Raw genomic sequence first — 18,920 nt, forward strand, 5'->3', positions numbered from 1 at the left:
TAAATCCATTTTAAAATTTACGTATTAACTAGTCAGTGGTCCACTAGAGAGCAAGATTCTCAAGGGCAGAAATGCTATTTTGATCATTATTACAACCTTGGTGGTTAACACAGTGACTGACATGTAGCCATTACTCAATTGATATCTGTTGCAAATATTTACAATGACGTAGCTTACAGATAACTTTCAGAAACATACCTATTATATGACATCTGTTTTGGGAAGACTTACCAACAGGCAAGAGGTACATACTTTTGCTCCCTAGCTTTCTTCTTCCCTTATACATATTATGGAACATACACACTTAGATCGTATTCTACTTAACTGGTTTTTAAAATTTGGAATATATTGAGTTTTCTATAATTGAAGATTTTGTTTTTAAAATTATATACTCTTCTCAGAGGCTGTGTACTGGTTATCTATTGCTGTATGCAAACTACCATAAACTTGTTGATTTCAAATAAGCATTATAGCTCATGCACCAGAAGGAGGTGGTCCTCTTTTTGTGTCTAGCGCAGCCATGGTTTGTGGTCCCAAGAAGCATCTGAAGTGTGCAGCAGCTCCAAAACATTGGATGCTGGATAAACTGACCAGTGTGTTTGCCCCTTACCCATATGCTGCTCCCCATAAGCTGAGAGTGTGTCTCCATCTCATCATTTTCCTAAGGAACGGACTTAGGTATGCCCTAACAGGGGATGAAGTAAAGAAGATCTATGTGCTGTGTTTTATTAAGATTGATGGCAAGGTCCAAACTGATATAACCTACCCTGCTGGTTTTATGGATGTCGTCAGCACTGACAAGACTGGGGAGAATTTCCATCTGATCTATGACACCAAGAGTCGTTCTGCTGTTCATTGGATTACACCTGAGGAGGCCAAGTATAAGTTGTGCAAAGTGAGAAAGAACTTTGTGGGGACAAAAGGAATCCCTCATCTGGTGATCCATGATGCTCCTACCATCCACTGTCATGATCACCTCATCCAGGGGAATGACACCATTCAGATTGATTTGGAGACTGGAAAGATTACTTATTTCATCAAGTTTGATACTGGTAATCTGTGTATAAGTGGACATGCTAACCTGGGAAGAATTGGTATGATCATCAGCAGAGAGAGACACCCTGGTTCTTTTGATGTAATTCACATGAAAGATACCAATGGGAACAGCTTTGCCACCCGACTCTCCCAACATTTTTGTTACTGGCGAAGGCAACAAACGAATTTCTCATCCCTGTGGAAAGGGTATCCATCTCACCATTGCTGAAGAGAGAGACGAGAGTCTGGTGGCCCAACAGACCAGTGAGTAAAATGGCCCTTAGGTGACATGATTGGAAGTCTTTATGCTTAATTAAAGATCATACAGCATGAAAAAAAAATAAGCATTATATCACATGATTTTATGAATTAGGAATTCAGGTAGGGGTTGCTTGGGTGATTTTCTTCTGCTCCACATGACATTCGTTGGAGTTACTTAGTGGTATTCAGCTTGTGTCCAGGCTCCTCTAATGGGTCACATGATGGTGACGGCTGGAAGGTGGGGATCTGTTGGGCCCCTTTCGCTTTCCACATCATCCCAGAACCTCTTCAGCGAGGAGTTAGACTTCTAACATGGCAACACTTCTAGAGACTAAGGTGGAAACTGCCAGTATTCTCAGAGTCAGGGCCCAGAGCTTGCAGAGTGTCATTCCTGCCACATTCTATTAACAAATAGTTGCCAGCCAGCCCAGACTGAAGGGTAAAGGAAAGACACCCCATCTCTTAAAGGAAAGAGTATCAGAGAACTTTTGGCTTTTCTTGATCTGCCATAGGCTGCTTCTAGTTTGGTTTTGAACTTTAATAATTCCAGTTAAGTACACCAGCCCCTCCCCATCCTCCTAACACATGATCTATTTTCAGCTGCCTTTCAAACTCTTATTTCCAAGCTCTGAAACTGTCAGGTGTCTAGGCAAGCAGAAGACCAGCTCAGCAGCCCAGGCGAGGCAGAGCTATGAGGGATTGGTTGGCGGACACTGAATGCATTCTTTGGAAGGTGATTCAGTCTCAAAACATCCCCCCTCCCCCAAAATACCTAAAATTCGAGCTAGGAGTTCTGCAGGCTCACTCTGGATCCCAGATGCTTGGGAGGGAAGTCCTAAACTACATTCCTATATACTTAATGATCTCTTACATAATATAGTTTGGAAGATATGCTAGTTTCCCCTCTTCCTTCCTTCCTTCCTTCCTTCCTTCCTTCCTTCCTTCCTTCCTTCCTTCCTTCCTTCTTCCTCCCTCCCTCCCTCCCCTTTTCTTCCTTCCTTCCTACCTTCCTTCCTCTATCCCTCCTTTCCTCCCTCCCTTTCTCCCTTCCTCCCTCTCTTTCTCTCTCTCTTTCTTCATTGGGAAGAAAAATCAGTGCTGCCCCTCGCTGGATAGAAATAGGTAGCTAAAGAACACATACGCCAAAATAATGTCAGCTCAGAGCCTGGTTTTTCTCCTCTCAGCCATCTTCCATTTGTGTACCATATTGCTAGGGTGCTGCTCCTTTTTGCTATAAAGAAATTAGATGTGGTTTTCTAAAGATGCCTCTGTTTAGGCTAATTCTACGACCCAAAGATTGGAAATCAGAGGGATGTAACCATTCAAAAGGATGTCTTCTGTATATGACTGTATATGGGGATGAACAATGTCAGTAATTTCTCCAACAGAAATAATTTTTGAAGGATATGCTTTGCTTGTATTACAGAGTTTTGAGAGAAAATCCAGTTGCTTGTAACATGCAAAAATGCACATGATAAACGTACAAGATATAAATGTTATTTAAATGCACCAAAATTTTATGGAGATGGAAGGCATTTCAAACTGTTCTATTTCCCTATCCATGGGAGCAATCCATCTGCTGTATTTTTTTGACCTTTGAGATCAGCAAGGTTATAGCCTTGTGTGGGTTCACCAGATGAAGAATTCCCTCTGTCCTGGGTCTGGTTTGCTACCTGTTATTTCTTTTCCTGGAAGCTCTAGGCAACACCCAGCCAGACCAGTTGCTTTCTCTATGTGCCATGTGAAGTATTTGTTTTCTCCTTTGGTGGCTGATGACTGAGAGCCTCTTTGCACGTTTCCTCTGGTGTGGTAGGACTCTTAGCAAACCCGAGCTGCTGTGGTTTGCACCGAGAAGCCTGAGCATGTGGTTGCTGTGAAAGACAGGCAGCAGCAACTTCCTTGTTCTTTAAAAAGTCACATAGGGTTGTGGGGCTTGATAGCACGTTTTCTGTGGGCATTGACAAACCCTGAAGTGTTCAGAGAGAGAAAGGAAAGGGCCTCTCTTGGTGATAAAACTAGAATTATACGCTTCTTTTCCTTTCCTTTGTGGCACAGAGATACATAAAAGAGGGGACTCTTCATGACAAGCCTTAACTGGAAATTAAGAACACTGGTCTGTGGTTCCTATCTATGTTGTTGTTGTTATTGGTGTGTGTGTGTGTGTGTGCGCGCGTGTGTATGTTTTGAGAGACTTGAACATTCATTTGAAGCTGTACTTTTTGTGGCTTGTCTGGGCTAAAAGTAATTCACATCCTAGTTATGAGTCCTTCTTTTGTCTAAAAGTGAAGCCTGTTCCGTTATTACCAGATACTATAAAGATAGTGCAAATCTTAGAAAAGCATTTTGTGGTATAGTGGAGAGTTAGATATCTGTGAAATTATATTTGCGAAAAATACCTGTGGTAAGACCTGGCTAGGAGAGTAGTTTTGGTGTTTGTTGTGAAGTGTTTTCATTTTCTTTCCCTTGTTTCCCAATGGCAGACTTGATAGTTGTAGTTATCTTCTTGGCATTTGTTTTTTATACTTCTTAAGTTCTTAAGCTCCTTTTTCTCTAAAAAGTATTATAGTTTCTGCCACTGGTGGATTTTCCTCACTAACTCACTGCTAAATTCTTTGTAATCAGTATCGCTATCCTTCAGAGTAGAGACTCTGGAAAGCCCCACTGACATCCTTTGTTGCCAAATTTGTCTCTGGTTGCCCGCCCACAATATTTTTTCCCCTAATCTGGCCAGTCATCTCTGACTTACTTTAGCGCATGCAGCATTTCAGAGTTTGACATAGTAGCGCGCTGCACAGATTTGAAAAGAGGCTCTCTAGTGGAACAGTGACCATAAGTCACTTCAAAAACCAGCTGAAGTTCTTTGGATGTGGAAAGAAGGCTCTGAAGAGCTAGAATTTTTCCCCTTGGGCTGTAAGTGATTTTGGAGCTAATCAGAAGCTTGTTAGCATTATAAGGAGTTTTATACACACTTCTGGTTCTCCAAGATTCATTGACAAGGTGGTTTTAAGAGCTCAACCCTCAAAGATAGCTATAAAACTTTTCAGATATAACCTCACACTCTCAGGGTGCCTGGGTGGCTCAGTCAGTTAAGCGGCTGCTTCGGCTCTGGTCATGATCCCGGGGTCCTGGGGTCAGGGCCTGGGTTGGGCTCCCAGCTCAGATGCTTCTCCTGCTTCTGCCCCCTCTGCCACTCCTCCTACTTGTGCTCTCTCTCTCTCAAATAAATAAATAAAATCTTAAAAAAAAAACACAAAAAACCTCACACACTCTACTGTTCAAAATCATTTTTGGAATTTTAGTATGTATATATTCATTCTAATATTAATAGGAAAACGTACCTGATCCTTGGTTCTTATTTTGTAGTTAAGAGGAAATGAAAAACCAATGAATGTTTTTAGCACATGCTAGATGACAGACCAGACATAGGTACTTTATTTAGCCCGTACTGGTGTCAATGAGAACAAATGAGATTATCAAAACCCTGTGGAGAGGGAGGCTGGCTGAGCAAGCAATTAACAAGGAGCTTGGGTGAAGGCATGGAAGAGACATGACCGTTGTAGCCTGGTTGCTGGCAACGTATCTTGTGCATGCAGTCCACATCAGTGATTTTCCCTTGTGTCTATTGGTTGCTTTATTTTTATTATTTTTTTAGAGATTTTATTTATTTGAGGGAGAGAGAGAGAGCGCGCATGAGCGGGGGGAGGGGCAGACAGGGAGAGAGAAGCAGACTCCCCGCTGAGCAGGGAGCTGGACATGGGGCTCTATCCCAGGACCCTGGGATCATGACCCTAGCCAAAGGCAGACACTTAACCCACTGAGCCATCCAGGCGCCCCTCTGTTGGTTACTTTAAATCTTGGTGCTTCCTAATCTCTTTCCTGAGCCAGATTTCCTTTGTCTGTGACTGTGATGCTCCCTCACCTTCCCACCTTTTGAGGATCCTTCCTGATGTCTCTGTCTTTCTCCAGGTAGCCTGATTATATTCGTGATTGTTCTTTTCTGTTTTTGGGATTTATAGTTGTGAAGTCTCAACTTTGGATTAGGCTGAGTGTTCAAAGACAAATATTGCCCATGATTCTCTTTGGCTTCCTGTGGTCTCTACTTCTCAGTCATGAATGTAAGCTTTATTTTAAACTTAGAAAAATGTTGAAAATACTTTTTTTTTTTTTTTTGCCAATTCTATCCAACACTTAAAACATTTGGGAATGGTAACATTAATTCTTAATTCAAAATAATGACATTTATAGACTACATCCTGGTGTTGGGCAATATGAAGTTTACTTAAATCTGGTATTTTATACATGCAATATGAAGTTTACTTAAATCTGGTATTTATACATTAATCCTTCCTAAAATTCAGTGACCATAATGATTTAACTTTGTAAGGTTAAGCAAGTTTTCCATGTAATACCCCAGATAACTTATTCAAATATAAAATATTTAAACAAGGAAATTATAAAAACATAAATTATACGTTAGGGCTTGATTAAAGGGCTATCTGAATACAGATAGAAGACAGCTTTGTTGTCTGCTGATAAGGCCTAAGATGATAGACTTAGCAAGGTTGTTTGCATTCTAATCAGTGACTTCTGAACACCCAAAATATAAAGTTCAAAGGTTGACCTTTGTTAGTAAACTGTTCTGCATATTTTAGGATTGTATTTCCTTGAATCGCAGCAGGTAACCTGGACTTGGTCTTGACTCAGAGTTGTTTAGAAAGGTTAAAGAAAAACACTATTTTTTTTTTTTTTTTTGCTTATGGAAATTCCTGTTCCAGAGTTGACCAGTAGCCACACCAAGTAACTCATAATAAAATGCATGAGATAACTTATTATAAAATGCAGGGTTTATAACTCACAATAAACCTGATCAAAGAATATAAACATAGAGCCCTCCTGGGCTCTTTTTGGGGTCTAAGGTTTAGTGATGGCTTTTTGGCTTGTAGAACTTGACGTCTGGTTCTGGGGAAGGATAATATGATTTTGGTGCAGGACAACTGGCCAGAATAGTTTGTTTTCTATTTTAAGTCCAAGTATGAAGATAAGATTAAATACATTTCCTTGCCATTGTGCCGTGCTTTAACTTTTAAGCTCCGTATTATGTATATTAAAAAATTATACTTCTACTCTACCAACTTCCAAAAAAATTTGAAGCAGAATACAGGAAGATTATCCATTCAAAGTCTCATGTTGACCCTGGTGTTCTGAGAGCTTCCTTGCAGAGAAAAGCAGATTACACCCTGGACGATTTCTTTTTCTAACACCACCTTACATAAGGAATATTGAAATGTTTATCACTTTATTTTTCCATGGAATTGTGCCAAACCCCATCTACTCTATCCAAGTAGGGAAACTAGATTTCCTCACTTAATACTACCTCATTAACTATGTTTATATGTGCTCGTGTTTCCAGTCTTGCAAATGTGAACTTTTTCTATTTTGCTTTCTAACACAACAGAACCATGAAGAGCGATGGTTTCTATGACAGTTCCTGGCCTTTTTGTTCCTTTGGCTCTTTGCTACTCAATGGATAGAATGGCTATCAATGTTAGTGTCCATATCATTCCGTGGTTTCATGTTTAATAGTTTGGCATAGTTTATTCATTTTTGTTGGCTACTTTCAGAATGGTAATCTTAAGCTTCAAAAGCGAAATGTCTAGCCCTTTATTGACAGACATTTTGAGGACTCAAGGCAAGCTGAGTAAGCTGACACCAGTGTCCTCCTAGAAGTGTTCTGTCCAAAAGCCACCCACTCCTGGGCTCGGGAACATTGGGCTCTTATTATTACCCTTTCCTTAGGGTGGTAAGAAGACTTGGATTACAATTCCAAGCTAAAATTTTTACTTTGGGAATTTTGTGCACACGCAGGCATGCAAACTTCTATTCACATAGTACCTGTCTACCACATGGCAGCTCCAAACCTTTTGCTTTGCATAAATCCCCATTTGGAGCATTTAAGGTGTACCTTCTCTATGTAACGATACATACTCTTCTCCTAACATATTTCCTCCTTTGCCTACAAAATTCCCAGCTTCCAAGGGGCAGTTCACATCTGTCTTAGTCTGGTAGAAGTGTAAAACTATTGTTTACCTTTAAATACCTGATGGTCAAAACAAACAAACAAACAAACAACTCTGTTTTGTTTAGCTAAAGTTTCTCATTTTTTTACATTTGCCCTCTGAAGTCCTATCTTAATCCTTTCTTCACCTTAGAGATCCCCACATATACCTTATAGGAGAAATTTGGGCAAAATATCACTCCTAACACCTTGCTAAAGCAGTGGCAAGATAAAAAACATGAGTTGCCTTTCTCTGGCCCTGTTTTTCACTGACCCATAGAAGTGTTACTCTCTGTCTCATAATCCTTTGCCCCTGGGTCTCTACAACAGACGCTGCCTTTGCGTTCGGTTTTCCAAATGTTGCAGAATTTGACCTTAACTGTGCCATCACTGGGGAAGTAAATTGAATAAAAACATTTCACATCATGAGTCTACTAAAATTGTCAGCTCTCTAAATACAGATTCATCTCTTTAGTTCCGTAATGTGATTGGTCTGACAAACACAAAAATCACAACAAAATACAAGAAATAACTTGAATATCCCTGCCTTATTTCACATAGACACACTTGTTGAAATCTGCTCAGGTTTCTGTACAGACAGCACTGTATTTGTGAGCCAATATTGCTTACTATTTTTTCAGTACTAAATATAATTTTATTCTCAAGAATAAAAAATTAAAACCATTTATGTATATATACATATATACTACATATTATATATCATATATACATATAAGTTATGCATGTAATTACTTTTGGAATTGTTATTAGCATCCTCTTTAATATTTGTGAAACATCTACCATATGCATAGTGACAGCCATTTAGGCATGGTGGGGAATGCAACAAATTACATAAATCTGTAGTGTGTCCTCAAGTGCCTTAACTTTGAGTTAGGCAGACAGGTACATTTTTCATGAAGATGTAAATAGCTACCCAGATAGGATACTGTGAGTACCAAATGTCTGGAAAAGGCTGTAAGTACTACTGGAATTCATGCCATGCCTGTGGAGGTCAGTGCTCTGAAGGTCTTGGAAAGAGCTAGTCCTAATGTCTCTGAAATGGAATGATTGAAGGGTGGGGCATGGTGGTGGCAGAGGAAATTCCTGAAGCACAGAGGTCTGAGTCAGGTGGATGAATGGGCAGATGACTGTCTGAGATATTCTTTTCTTTCCAGAGAAGCAAGAAGAAGATGGATGACATGGATGAAAGACAAGCAGGTAGGAAGAGAACTTCTCTCATTGACCACGTGTTGTGTGACCTCAGGTAGGTCCCTTACCATCTTGTTATTCAGTTTCTGTGTTTTTTTGTTTTTTTTTTTTTGTTTTTTTTAAGATTTTATTTATTTATTTGACAGAGATAGAGACAGCCAGCGAGAGAGGGAACACAAGCAGGGGGAGTGGGAGAGGAAGAAGCAGGCCCACAGCAGAGGAGCCTGATGTGGGGCTCGATCCCACAACGCCGGGATCATGCCCTGAGCCGAAGGCAGACGCTTAACCGCTGTGCCACCCAGGCGCCCCTCAGTTTCTGTGTTTTTAAATGGAGGCTGGTCCACTCTTTGAAATAAGGACACGTTTTTGAGACAAAAGATTAGCTGGAAAGGTCTAAGCAATTTGTTTACGAGACAGGAACTATATAGTTTACTTGCTACTCAGTAGTAAAATCATCAAAAGATCATTATTCTAAGGTAGTGTCAGTTTATAATCATGATTGGAAGATAGCTTTGGTAAAGGGCCATAACAAATGTGCTGAGAAACACGTTAAATGGAATGCATAAAATTAGGTAAGATTAATGGCAACAGATCTTAGGTAGTCGCAGAAATGTTTGAGGGTTTAGTCAATGAAGTGACAGGATCTAAAGTTTAAATTTATAATTTAGTTATCTTCTGAAGGTGTAAAGCTTATGTTCTTATTATGGTACAGTGAGTTCCCTAGCCTGTAGCTTTTAAGCTAAACAATATCCTGGGTTTTCAGTAACACAAGCGATTTGAGTGTGTTAGATTTAAGTAATGACAGCTCATTGAACATCCCTGATTCCCCCCTGAGTGCGCTAGAGTCCAATTCAAAATAGGCTGTAGTGAATGAAGCTTGAAGAAAATAGAAATGTACAGCACTGTTCACAGCAGAAGTGAAAGCAGGCAGTGCACACCCACAAGAGGTTATAGCTTACAGAGAGTGAGGAGTGGTCTGAAAATACATCTGAGAGGAAATGGGTATGTGAGAAGAGCCTTGGAAGAGAGACAGATATGAATCATGACCATAATTCAACTCAGTGGGAACCTGGAAAATGTGACAGACAAAACTCAAGGATCTCAATTCTGCTTTAAGGGTAAAGAGAAGTAGAACGAGGATCCTGGCACTGGGAGCAGTATGACTGAGTGATCAGGTCTCACCTTCAGTTCACATGAAAGAGTTTACCTTGCTTCCTGCCACTACCCCGACCCCCACATGCGCATATTCTAGGTAAATTGAATTTTTTATTGCTTTTTATTATGGAGGTCAGTTGTCCCAGGCCAAGAAAATAACCTACCCTAAAACTGTTAAATGCGCAAAAAGGGATGTAAATATGAAGTTAGGTTTAAACTCTCCACCAGTTAGAGAATCCAAATGAAAGTAACATTGAAATAATCCTTTTGGCTATGAGATTGGGGAAAAATAATCATGTGTCAGATGGTGTTGGTGCCCTGCCGATATCTCTGTGGGTGACCCCAGAGTTTGTTTGCAAAGACTTCTTAGACATGCCAACATTTTTCTGTGTCTTTCTTGGATGGCATTCCCTGGATACAGGAGCAAGCACAGGTCAGATGGAGAGTAAATGAAAGATAGTGCCTTGGTATGACCCTCCCTCAACCACTGAGGGTTAAGCCTTTGAGGGATAAATACTCCCTTCCGTTTTTTTGAGATAATTCTAAGTTATGTTCCATGCATCCTCTCTGAAGGTCTCCAGAATGATTGAGACCCAGTTGCTCATAGAATAAGGTGATAGCTCAATCCAGACTTTTTTTTGAGACCGTCCCAGTTTTAGCATGGAAAAGTCCTGTGTCATGGGAATCTTCTTAATTTCACATAAACTAGGATAGTTCACCACTCTACTGTACAGGTAGCTGGGTAGTCTATGTACTCTTTATTTGTCTCTTCCCTTCCTTGACTCACTTCCCCACTCCCTCACAGTGATTCCTGGCATTGTCTTCTAACTACTGCATACTTAGAATTATGAATTTTTCCCCAATGTCTTTTATCTGCACTAGTTTCTAAGTTGTTGGGGTAGGGACCCTGTTTTGCTCAGCACAGTCTGTCCACAGACTCTAACACAGGGCATGAAGCACAATTCATACTCAGTAAGTATAAGCTGAATGAATGGACCCTGTATCATTAACCAGGCAGATTTAATAGACATTATTTGCTGCTGCATGTCAGTGCTAGCTTATTTGTTCCTCCTGAGTTTGCATAGATATCTGCCAGTCACATTGATCAGGCTGTAGGTGATTAGGAATAATTTTACAGAAATGATGTATTACTCAAGTCTTTCACATCTTTTAGTCATCATGCTACTACTTTTTTAAAAGATTTTATTTATTTATTTATTTATTTATTTATTTATTTATTTATGAGAGAAAGAGAGCATGTGTGAGGTGGGGGGAGGGAGCGAGAGGGGGAGATAATCTTAAGCAGACTCCACACTGAATGTGGAGCCTGACACAGGGTTCACTCAATCAACATGATTCTGAGATCATGACCTGAGCCAGAACCAAGAGTTGGATGCTTAACCAACTGAGCCATCCAGGTGCCCCAGTCATAATGCTATTATGCATCCCAATACAAAACTTTAAGAAAATACAAATGGAATAATGACAAAAATCAACATGTAAGTAGTCTTATCTAGACCAAGTGCTATGGTGTATGTGTTCTCATTTAGTCCTTACGGTAACCTTGCCATTTAATATAATTATTCCCAGTTAACAGAAAGTTAAAGCTTAGGATTCTTTGCTCATAATCACTCACACACATGGCAGGGGCCATGTTTTGCACCACCAACCCCCTTCTTTCTTAATGCGTTATGGGATTTTAATGAGCTGGCAGGTAATCTCCCAAACCCTTACACTCTCATAGACTTCTATGGAAAGCAAATTCTGAAGACTAAAAAACATGGGCCACAGTGGGTTGTTTCTTCTTGGTAGTTAGTTTTTCACTGCATTTTAAAAAAATCTATTTAATCCCACTGCCAGTAATATCTTTTGCCATAGTGTTCCTCTCAAACACTTGCGAGACTTCAGATCTTCGTCATTTAACATCATTTAATTTCCTGAATAAAGAAATGAAACAAAACAAAATAAAATGTTGGAGGCTTGGGTATACGTTTATAGTTGATTTTAATTTCCTGTTTGCCCTTGCAGTTATGATTTTCCTTAGTTTGCTTGTGAGAACCACAGTGAGTATTCAAAATATATTTTCTGTCCATGTGACATTTTTCATCTTAAAAGAGCAAGCAATCATATATAAGACAACAGTCTGAACAGGTAATTTTTCTTGCTAATTACTGTTTAGATCACTTAGGTGCTTAAATTTGGTTACAACACACCTTTTATACTAGTATATGTCAGATAGAAAGAGAATATGCAGCTAAAATCCTCTGAATTCTTTTGCTGCTAGTACCGATTGTGGAGTTTAAGAACAAATGATGAAGAATGTTTCAGATGTTCATTTCCAAATGCATTGCATTTCTTTTTCAGTTTTAAGGGTAATGTACAATCATTAAAAAAATATAGAGGCATTTCCCTTCTGTACCACCTTGACCGCCACTTCTACCCCTAAGTCATCTTCCTCCCCAGTAGTAACCATGCTAATAGACTGAGGCATATGTGTGTGCGTGTGTGTGTGTGTGTGTCTATTTCCAGAAAAAAAGAGAAAAATAACAGATATAGAACACAATACATGTCTTTTAAATTTGATTTTCTTTGCTTATTGGTATATCATAAACGTCTTTCCTTAGCAGTAAATATAGACCAAACTCATGCTTAATAGCTTCATTGTGTTTTATAGAATGTTTACACTGTAATCTAATTATTATTCCATTGACAAATATTTTGACTGATACATTAATAGAGGTCTCCAATATTTCTCCATTATATAGTATTCCACAGACAACACCTCATATTTATATCTTTGTGCTTCTGTGTGCATTACTACAGGAAGGAGTCTTAGAAGACAAATATCTGGGGGGCACCTGGGTGGCTCAGTCGTTAAGTATCTGCCTTCGGCTCAGGGCGTGATCCCAGCGTTCTGCGATCGAGCCCCACATCGGGCTCCTCCGCTGGAAGCCTGCTTCTTCCTCTCCCACTCCCTCTGCTTGTGTTCCCTCTCTTGCTGGCTGTCTCTATCTCTGTCAAATGAATAAATAAAATCTTTTAAAAAAAAAAAGAAAAGACAAATATCTGGTTCAAAGGGTATGCACTTTTAAACTGTTGACAGCCTGTTCAATTACCTTTGAAAGTCTGTGAAAAAGTATGTTCCTACCACATATTGTGTGGGTCTGATTACTTCCTTATACCCTTATACTTGGATTCCTGTAAAAGCAGGTCCTGAGACAAATATGTGTAGATGAAAAAAAAAACCCAGCAACTGAAACACTGGAAAAAAGCAATTCATAATTCCAAGTAAAGTGTGGATAGTTGGAATTTGTTGGTTCTTTTTCTACCACAAGCCTTTCGATTGTATCTTTAAACCATGGAATTTATTCAGACCCTAAAATTAGCAAAGCTTTCTTCTTGCTCTACAGTTCTATGAGTGATTGCCTCCAACTTTGGGCTGTCAGGGAAGGTTTAACGGAGGAGTACTTTCAGCTGATCTTTGAAGCACAGTTAAGATTTCTCTTGGGAGAGAAAAGGGCCATGACTTTTGCAGGCTGTGAGAAGTATGTAGTTTCTCTGGCAAGTAGTCGGGACTGAAGGATGAAAGGGATATTGAAATGGAAAGTTCACAGTCGCATGTTGTCACTAGCCACATTTTCTATTCCAGTGCCAGCTTTCACCCAGTCTCTTCCTAGCACTGACTGAAGGTGGAGACACTGGAAAAGCGGATTCTGCTTATTTTTGGGTGGCTTCTTATAGGGTGATGTGAATGAAGATCAATTAATAGATCCTTCTAACCCCCCAAATCTGGCCTCAAATCTGTTGCAATGCCTGAAATTCTCATTATTAGGATTATGGTTTCAATTAAAGACATAGAGGGCACCCTTGAAAAGATAGTCATAAAATTGGTAATGGTGGTTGGGTTAGCGACAAAGACAATACCATTTTACTGTGAATTCACTCAATGGGGTTAAGTTAGAAGATTATAGATATTTCTTACATGTTATAGAAGAAAGGGGGAATGGGCTGAAGCAGTGGTCCTTGGCCTGGAATTCCTGAACTCACTGGAGTCTAAGAACTTTAGGGTCCATTGGGATGATGATGATGATGATGAAGATGATGACATCAGTGATTTCAGTAGCAGCAAAAACAACAACAAAAGTGACGACAAAAAAAGTTAGAATTTATTGAGTGCTTACATTGGACCTTTGTTTTACATACATTAATTCATTTCATCCTCACTATACCTTGTGGAATTGATTTTATTATTCTTATTTTATAGGTGGGGGAACTGAGACTTGAAGAGGTAAAGTTATTTGTTGAAGATCACCAGTTAGTAAGTGGCAGAACTAGGGTCTGAACTCTGTTAGCATGACTCCAAAACCCATGACTTTAAGATACCAGGTCACCAAAGTGACAACCAAAACAAACATTACTTGACATCATATCTTTATGTACATTCAAGCCTAGGTGCAGAGGGGGATCAGTCCAAAAAGGGGAAGATAGTGGCAAAGCTATGACTCTGGTCCCCTTCTGTGGCCACTTTCAGATGTGGGAGCTATGGGTACCTGGGAGCAGCCTGGTTGTATCCCAGCTTTTTTTCCCTTTGGAGTTCCCATGGTGGGTTATGATCTGCAGTGATTTTCTCCTGGTCATGTGTGTCTTATTCATGAGTGCTGGTGAAATCTTGCCATCTTTTCCATGTATTGCTATGTCTAAACAACAGGACAGAGGAAGAGACTCAGAAATGATGCTAACTAGGGCATAATTACTTTCAGCAATTAGAAGCAGGTTGAGATTACCATGCTGGATTATTGTTCTAGTACTGTGGTTCTTAACCATGGATGATTTTATCCCCCAAGGACAATATCTGGAGATATTTTGATTGTCACAGTTGGCGATGGGGAGTGCTTCTGGCATCAAGTGGGTAGAAGCAGGGATGCTACTAAATACCCTATAATATGCAGAGCAGCCTCCACAATAAAAAATTATCTGACCCAAAATGTCAGTAGTAGTGCCAAGGTTGAAAAGCCCTGTACTAATAAAACACATTGGGAACTAATGTTATTTTTACAACATTTTCTACATGGCAATCAGAGGAACATAAATATATTTTCATGTTCTTTCTCAAAGTTATTATTCATTATTGCACAACAGTCATGCCAATTATATGTGAAAATGTGGTTCACTCACACTGAAGGACCTTTCTTCCTCTTCCCCCTCCTCTTCTCCATTTCATCTTTCCCTTCTTCTCCTTGTCCTCCTCCCCCTTCTCCTCCTTCTTCTGCAAATCTTCCTCCTCCTCCCTCTCCTCCCTCCTCCCCCCTCCCCTCCTTCTCTTCCTCCTCCCCCCCCCCTTTTTTACCTGCATGGGCGCATATGTTTCCTGGAAAAAGAAATAGGAGATTCAGGGCTTCTCTTATGCTGAGTTTAAGAATAGCAGGAGTGTACTTAAAAGCCAGTTTCCCTCCCATTAGGTAGCATCTAGCTAAACAGAATCCAGTTTCTTCAAAATCAGTTTGGCACTGATTCTCTTATACCTTGTTTACCTGTGTGAGGGCATAAACAATGATTGACAAGAATAGGACAAACAGATGGAAGCATTGTTGGGGTCATGTGGCCAATATGTGACAGCAGTTCTACAGTAACTTCAAGAGTTCTTGGAAAAGATGTGCTTTCCTCTCGTAAAATCACAATGGGATCAGATGATAAATCTTTCCGCTCAGTCTCCCTGTTTTTAGAAAGTCTGGCTCTTAAAAAAAACTCTGAAAGAAATCCTGATACTTTATGCTTATAATCCTTCCAGAAGAAATATCTATAATTTCCATTCTTTACTATGATTAGCCAAGTAACATAATGTTCAGTTAGCCTGTCTTACCTATATGTCTTTGTTGCAATTTGAAGTTGTCCAGTCTAGTAAAAATAGAAAATTGTTCCTTTATTATTTCTATCTATAATCTATATATACAGTACTTGAAAAAAAATGAAATCCTATCTCTATTTTTATGAATAACTCACATTCTTTGGCCCTTGCCTGCGAGCCCTATTTCCAACCCTTTAATCATATATCTATGATATTCCTGGAATACTTGTTATAAATACAAATTCCTGGGCCTTACTGCTCACGCATCCTCAGAGGATAGGGTTCTGGGAATATGTAGTTTTCACAATATTCCAGGTGATTTTTATGCACTGAAAGTTTTGAGAACCACCAGAACAGCGAGATTGGCCTTCTTTCAACATGAGTGTTTCCAGCTGCTCCAGGAGAGTAGCTTTGCTTTTTTTGCCGGTTGTCTTACCCAAGCGGGCATATGTTCTCCTTGGTCTTTGGTTATCCAAAGACAACGTGCAGATAGTAGTAATCTTATTAGCATGTGACAAGAGCCTTCAGAGAAATTGGATGCATAGTGTTGTTACTAAAAGAGCACGTAACTGTTTGGAATATGTATTTTTTTCTTTTCAGAGAAAAATAGCTGAAGGTATCTATCTCTGTTTGGAACCCGATCACTTCAATTAGTCCTTGCCTCATAACTGGGCATTTGTCTTACTATAATAGCAAGCACACTCCTAACTGGAGTGTGTTTTATGGTATTTAGGTAGCCACAATCTGTGCTTTATTTTAATTCTTAACTGTGACAGTTCTTAAAAAAGAGCCAGATTTTTAAAAGATGCCCATTTGTAAAGTGTTTGCTTCAAGTCAGTTCTCTTTTGGGCATGGTATTCTGTATATTTTCTAGCATTGCTGGAGCTAAAAGTGGAAAGGTTGAGGTGTGGAAGAAACAGGTAGATTCATAGACCATCAAACGATCCCTCAGCTTTCTGCATAGGAAAGCCCAAAAAGAATGCCTCAGAGTAGAGGGTCAGTTGAACCAATTCCACCAAAACTGCATGTTTTCATGATGCTACTGTCTTAGTTTAGAGAAACCCAAGATTTGATGGCTTTAATTTCTGTATTCTAAGTACCAATAATTCAAGCTACAATAACAGTTCTGGGGCTCTTTATTGAACCTAGTACGAAGTTTCAAGGTCATAGTGTATTGGAGCTCTGAGCTGTATTGATTAAAGATCCTGATAAAATGTACCCAAGAGGTCAGGAAAGATGACTCTACTTCCTGTTATTGTTTTTTTTCACTTAAAAAGACTTTTTTTTTAGGTTTGTTTTTACTTTGAGTATCGTCTTTGGCTTGATAATTTGAAGATCTAAATAATTCTTGTACATTGAACATAATATGTGCATTCTGAGCATACAGCAAGGAGCCATTAAAGTGCCTTGTAGGGGTGCTGCTCTATGGGTTCTTGCAGGGATAGTTTATTGTCTAGGCACTAGTGCATATAGACGAAAATGAAGTCTATGTGGCCAGCAGAGACCCTTGGGTCTAGAAGCCTTCACTGTGTTTGAAACCATTCTCAGAGTCATCTTCCCCACTTAATGGGGAAACTTGCTCCCTCAGCCAGGCTGCGTGGGGCAGGGCTTTAAAGACATACACTGTCCATGTTCCTACTAGATGATGTTGGAGGTCAGGGCTCAGTGTGGAATCTGCTTTTCAGAAGAAGTGCTAGAATGGGAACTGACTTACTTAGAACCCAACTTATGAGGGAAACAGAGGCATAATCCTCCTAGATGTATCACCACAGGTGAGAGGGGACGTTAGAAGGGACTTCATTTGACCACTACAGGCCCATCTGGAATAGATGAGCTAAATATACATATATATCAGTACTCAAATTCAGTTAAGCAGGAGCCTAGTAAGAAGGACAATAAAATAGTAAAAACACTGCACTAATGCTAACTGCACTCTCTCTTCAAGCCAGTGATAGCCACTGGCACTGCATTCCCCTTTGCTAAGAACACCATATGCTAATCATGGCCACAGTTATTGAAATCTTATCATATGGTAGCCTTTGTTAAGCCTCACAACAATCCCTAGTCGTAGGTTTCTGCTGTGTTTCCTCTTTTACAGGTAGGAAATTGAAGACAAGCAATATTAACTCTTCTAAGATCACATAGCCAGCAGTGGTGGGCCTGATTCTGACCCAGACTCTCTGGCTTTAGAGGTTATGCTCCTAATTGCAATATATGCAGTCTCCTTAGGGAGAAGAACTCGGGAAACATGCAAGCAAATAAATGTGAGTAGATCTAAATTGTTTTTGTAGGGGATTAGTTAAGAAATGTTAATTATTTAAGATGCTTAGGGTTCTGAAAGCTGAAGAACCCTTCCAGAATCTTTGATTTGCAGCTAGGGAAAGTAAATTGCATTGCCAAATGGTCCCCATTCCTTCACTTTTCTAGAGCTAAATAGGCAACATTTATTTGATTTCCAGAGGTTAGAATGACCCAAGACATTTTGTTATTCCATATTACTTGGCATTTTGCCACATCCCACCTAGTCTTTGTGTATATTGTGTTGGCCCTGGCTGGGTATTGTTTTTTGAGATGAGAAATGGGGTGGGGACAAATATGCTTTGTTACTGAGATGTCCTAATGCCTATGCTGGAAAGTGTCATCTATGATGATACCACGACTGGTTTCCTCAGTGGATGCCCCACTAGTCTTCAGACTCAGGACTCTCATTTATTCATTCCCTCATATTCTGCATACTTGTCATTGGTTCTGGACAGGTGTTTGCCTTTCCTTGATCATATATTTCCTGTTTAGCTATGATAAAATTACTGCTTGCATTTCTTTTTCAGCCCCTGAAACTTAAAATTAGTCTGTTAGAACAGTGCTTACATTTCCTGTTTGTTGTTTTTCTCCTTAAATCAACTATGTATAATTATACATTTAGCCTTTGCCCAGTGGTTAGGGCTGTGTGACATCTACCCCAGCTAAAAAGGGATGTTTTTATTCTCCTTTCCTTATCTACCCATTGTTTTCAAAACAGACTTGGTCTGGACTTTTTAAAATTCTAAGCTTGGTAATATATTAAGATTTCATTCATCTTTGAATTCCAGATACTTCAAACCCTACTTGGCCAATGCTTAATAAATATTTGTTAAATAAGTGAATAAATTTAAGATGGATTAAAGATTAGATTTTTCAGGTAAAGAACTTTGTAATCAACTGCCAGTGAGGGATTTCCTATTATTCAGTGTTTCACACTGTCTTGGAGGTCTAGCCTGGTGCTACATTCCATATACTGTTTTATGATGTTGATTTGCACAGGCCTGTATTGTGCAATAGTGTCTGAGTGGTAATGTTTGGCAAATAGGAGGAATCTTTAAT

General features: G+C 39.5%; 1 protein-coding gene and 1 long non-coding RNA gene across 2 annotated transcripts; both read left to right on the top strand.

The window, feature by feature from the left end:
* Window positions 1–518: 518 nt before the first annotated feature.
* Window positions 519–1,271, top strand: LOC100471774 (40S ribosomal protein S4-like). Its single transcript, XM_034655695.1, has one exon. The coding sequence runs from the start codon at window positions 521–523 to the stop codon at window positions 1,262–1,264; it is 744 nt and encodes a 247-aa protein (XP_034511586.1). The 5' UTR covers window positions 519–520; the 3' UTR covers window positions 1,265–1,271.
* Window positions 1,272–3,294: 2,023 nt separating this feature from the next.
* Window positions 3,295–9,791, top strand: LOC117801410. The gene is made up of 3 exons (XR_004623902.1): window positions 3,295–3,409; window positions 8,527–8,615; window positions 9,678–9,791. It is a non-coding gene; the product is annotated as an uncharacterized LOC117801410 (long non-coding RNA).
* The last annotated feature ends 9,129 nt before the right edge of the window (window positions 9,792–18,920 follow it).

This window comes from Ailuropoda melanoleuca, chromosome 3 (genome assembly GCF_002007445.2).
Source record: "Ailuropoda melanoleuca isolate Jingjing chromosome 3, ASM200744v2, whole genome shotgun sequence".
Classification (NCBI taxonomy): domain Eukaryota; kingdom Metazoa; phylum Chordata; class Mammalia; order Carnivora; family Ursidae; genus Ailuropoda; species Ailuropoda melanoleuca.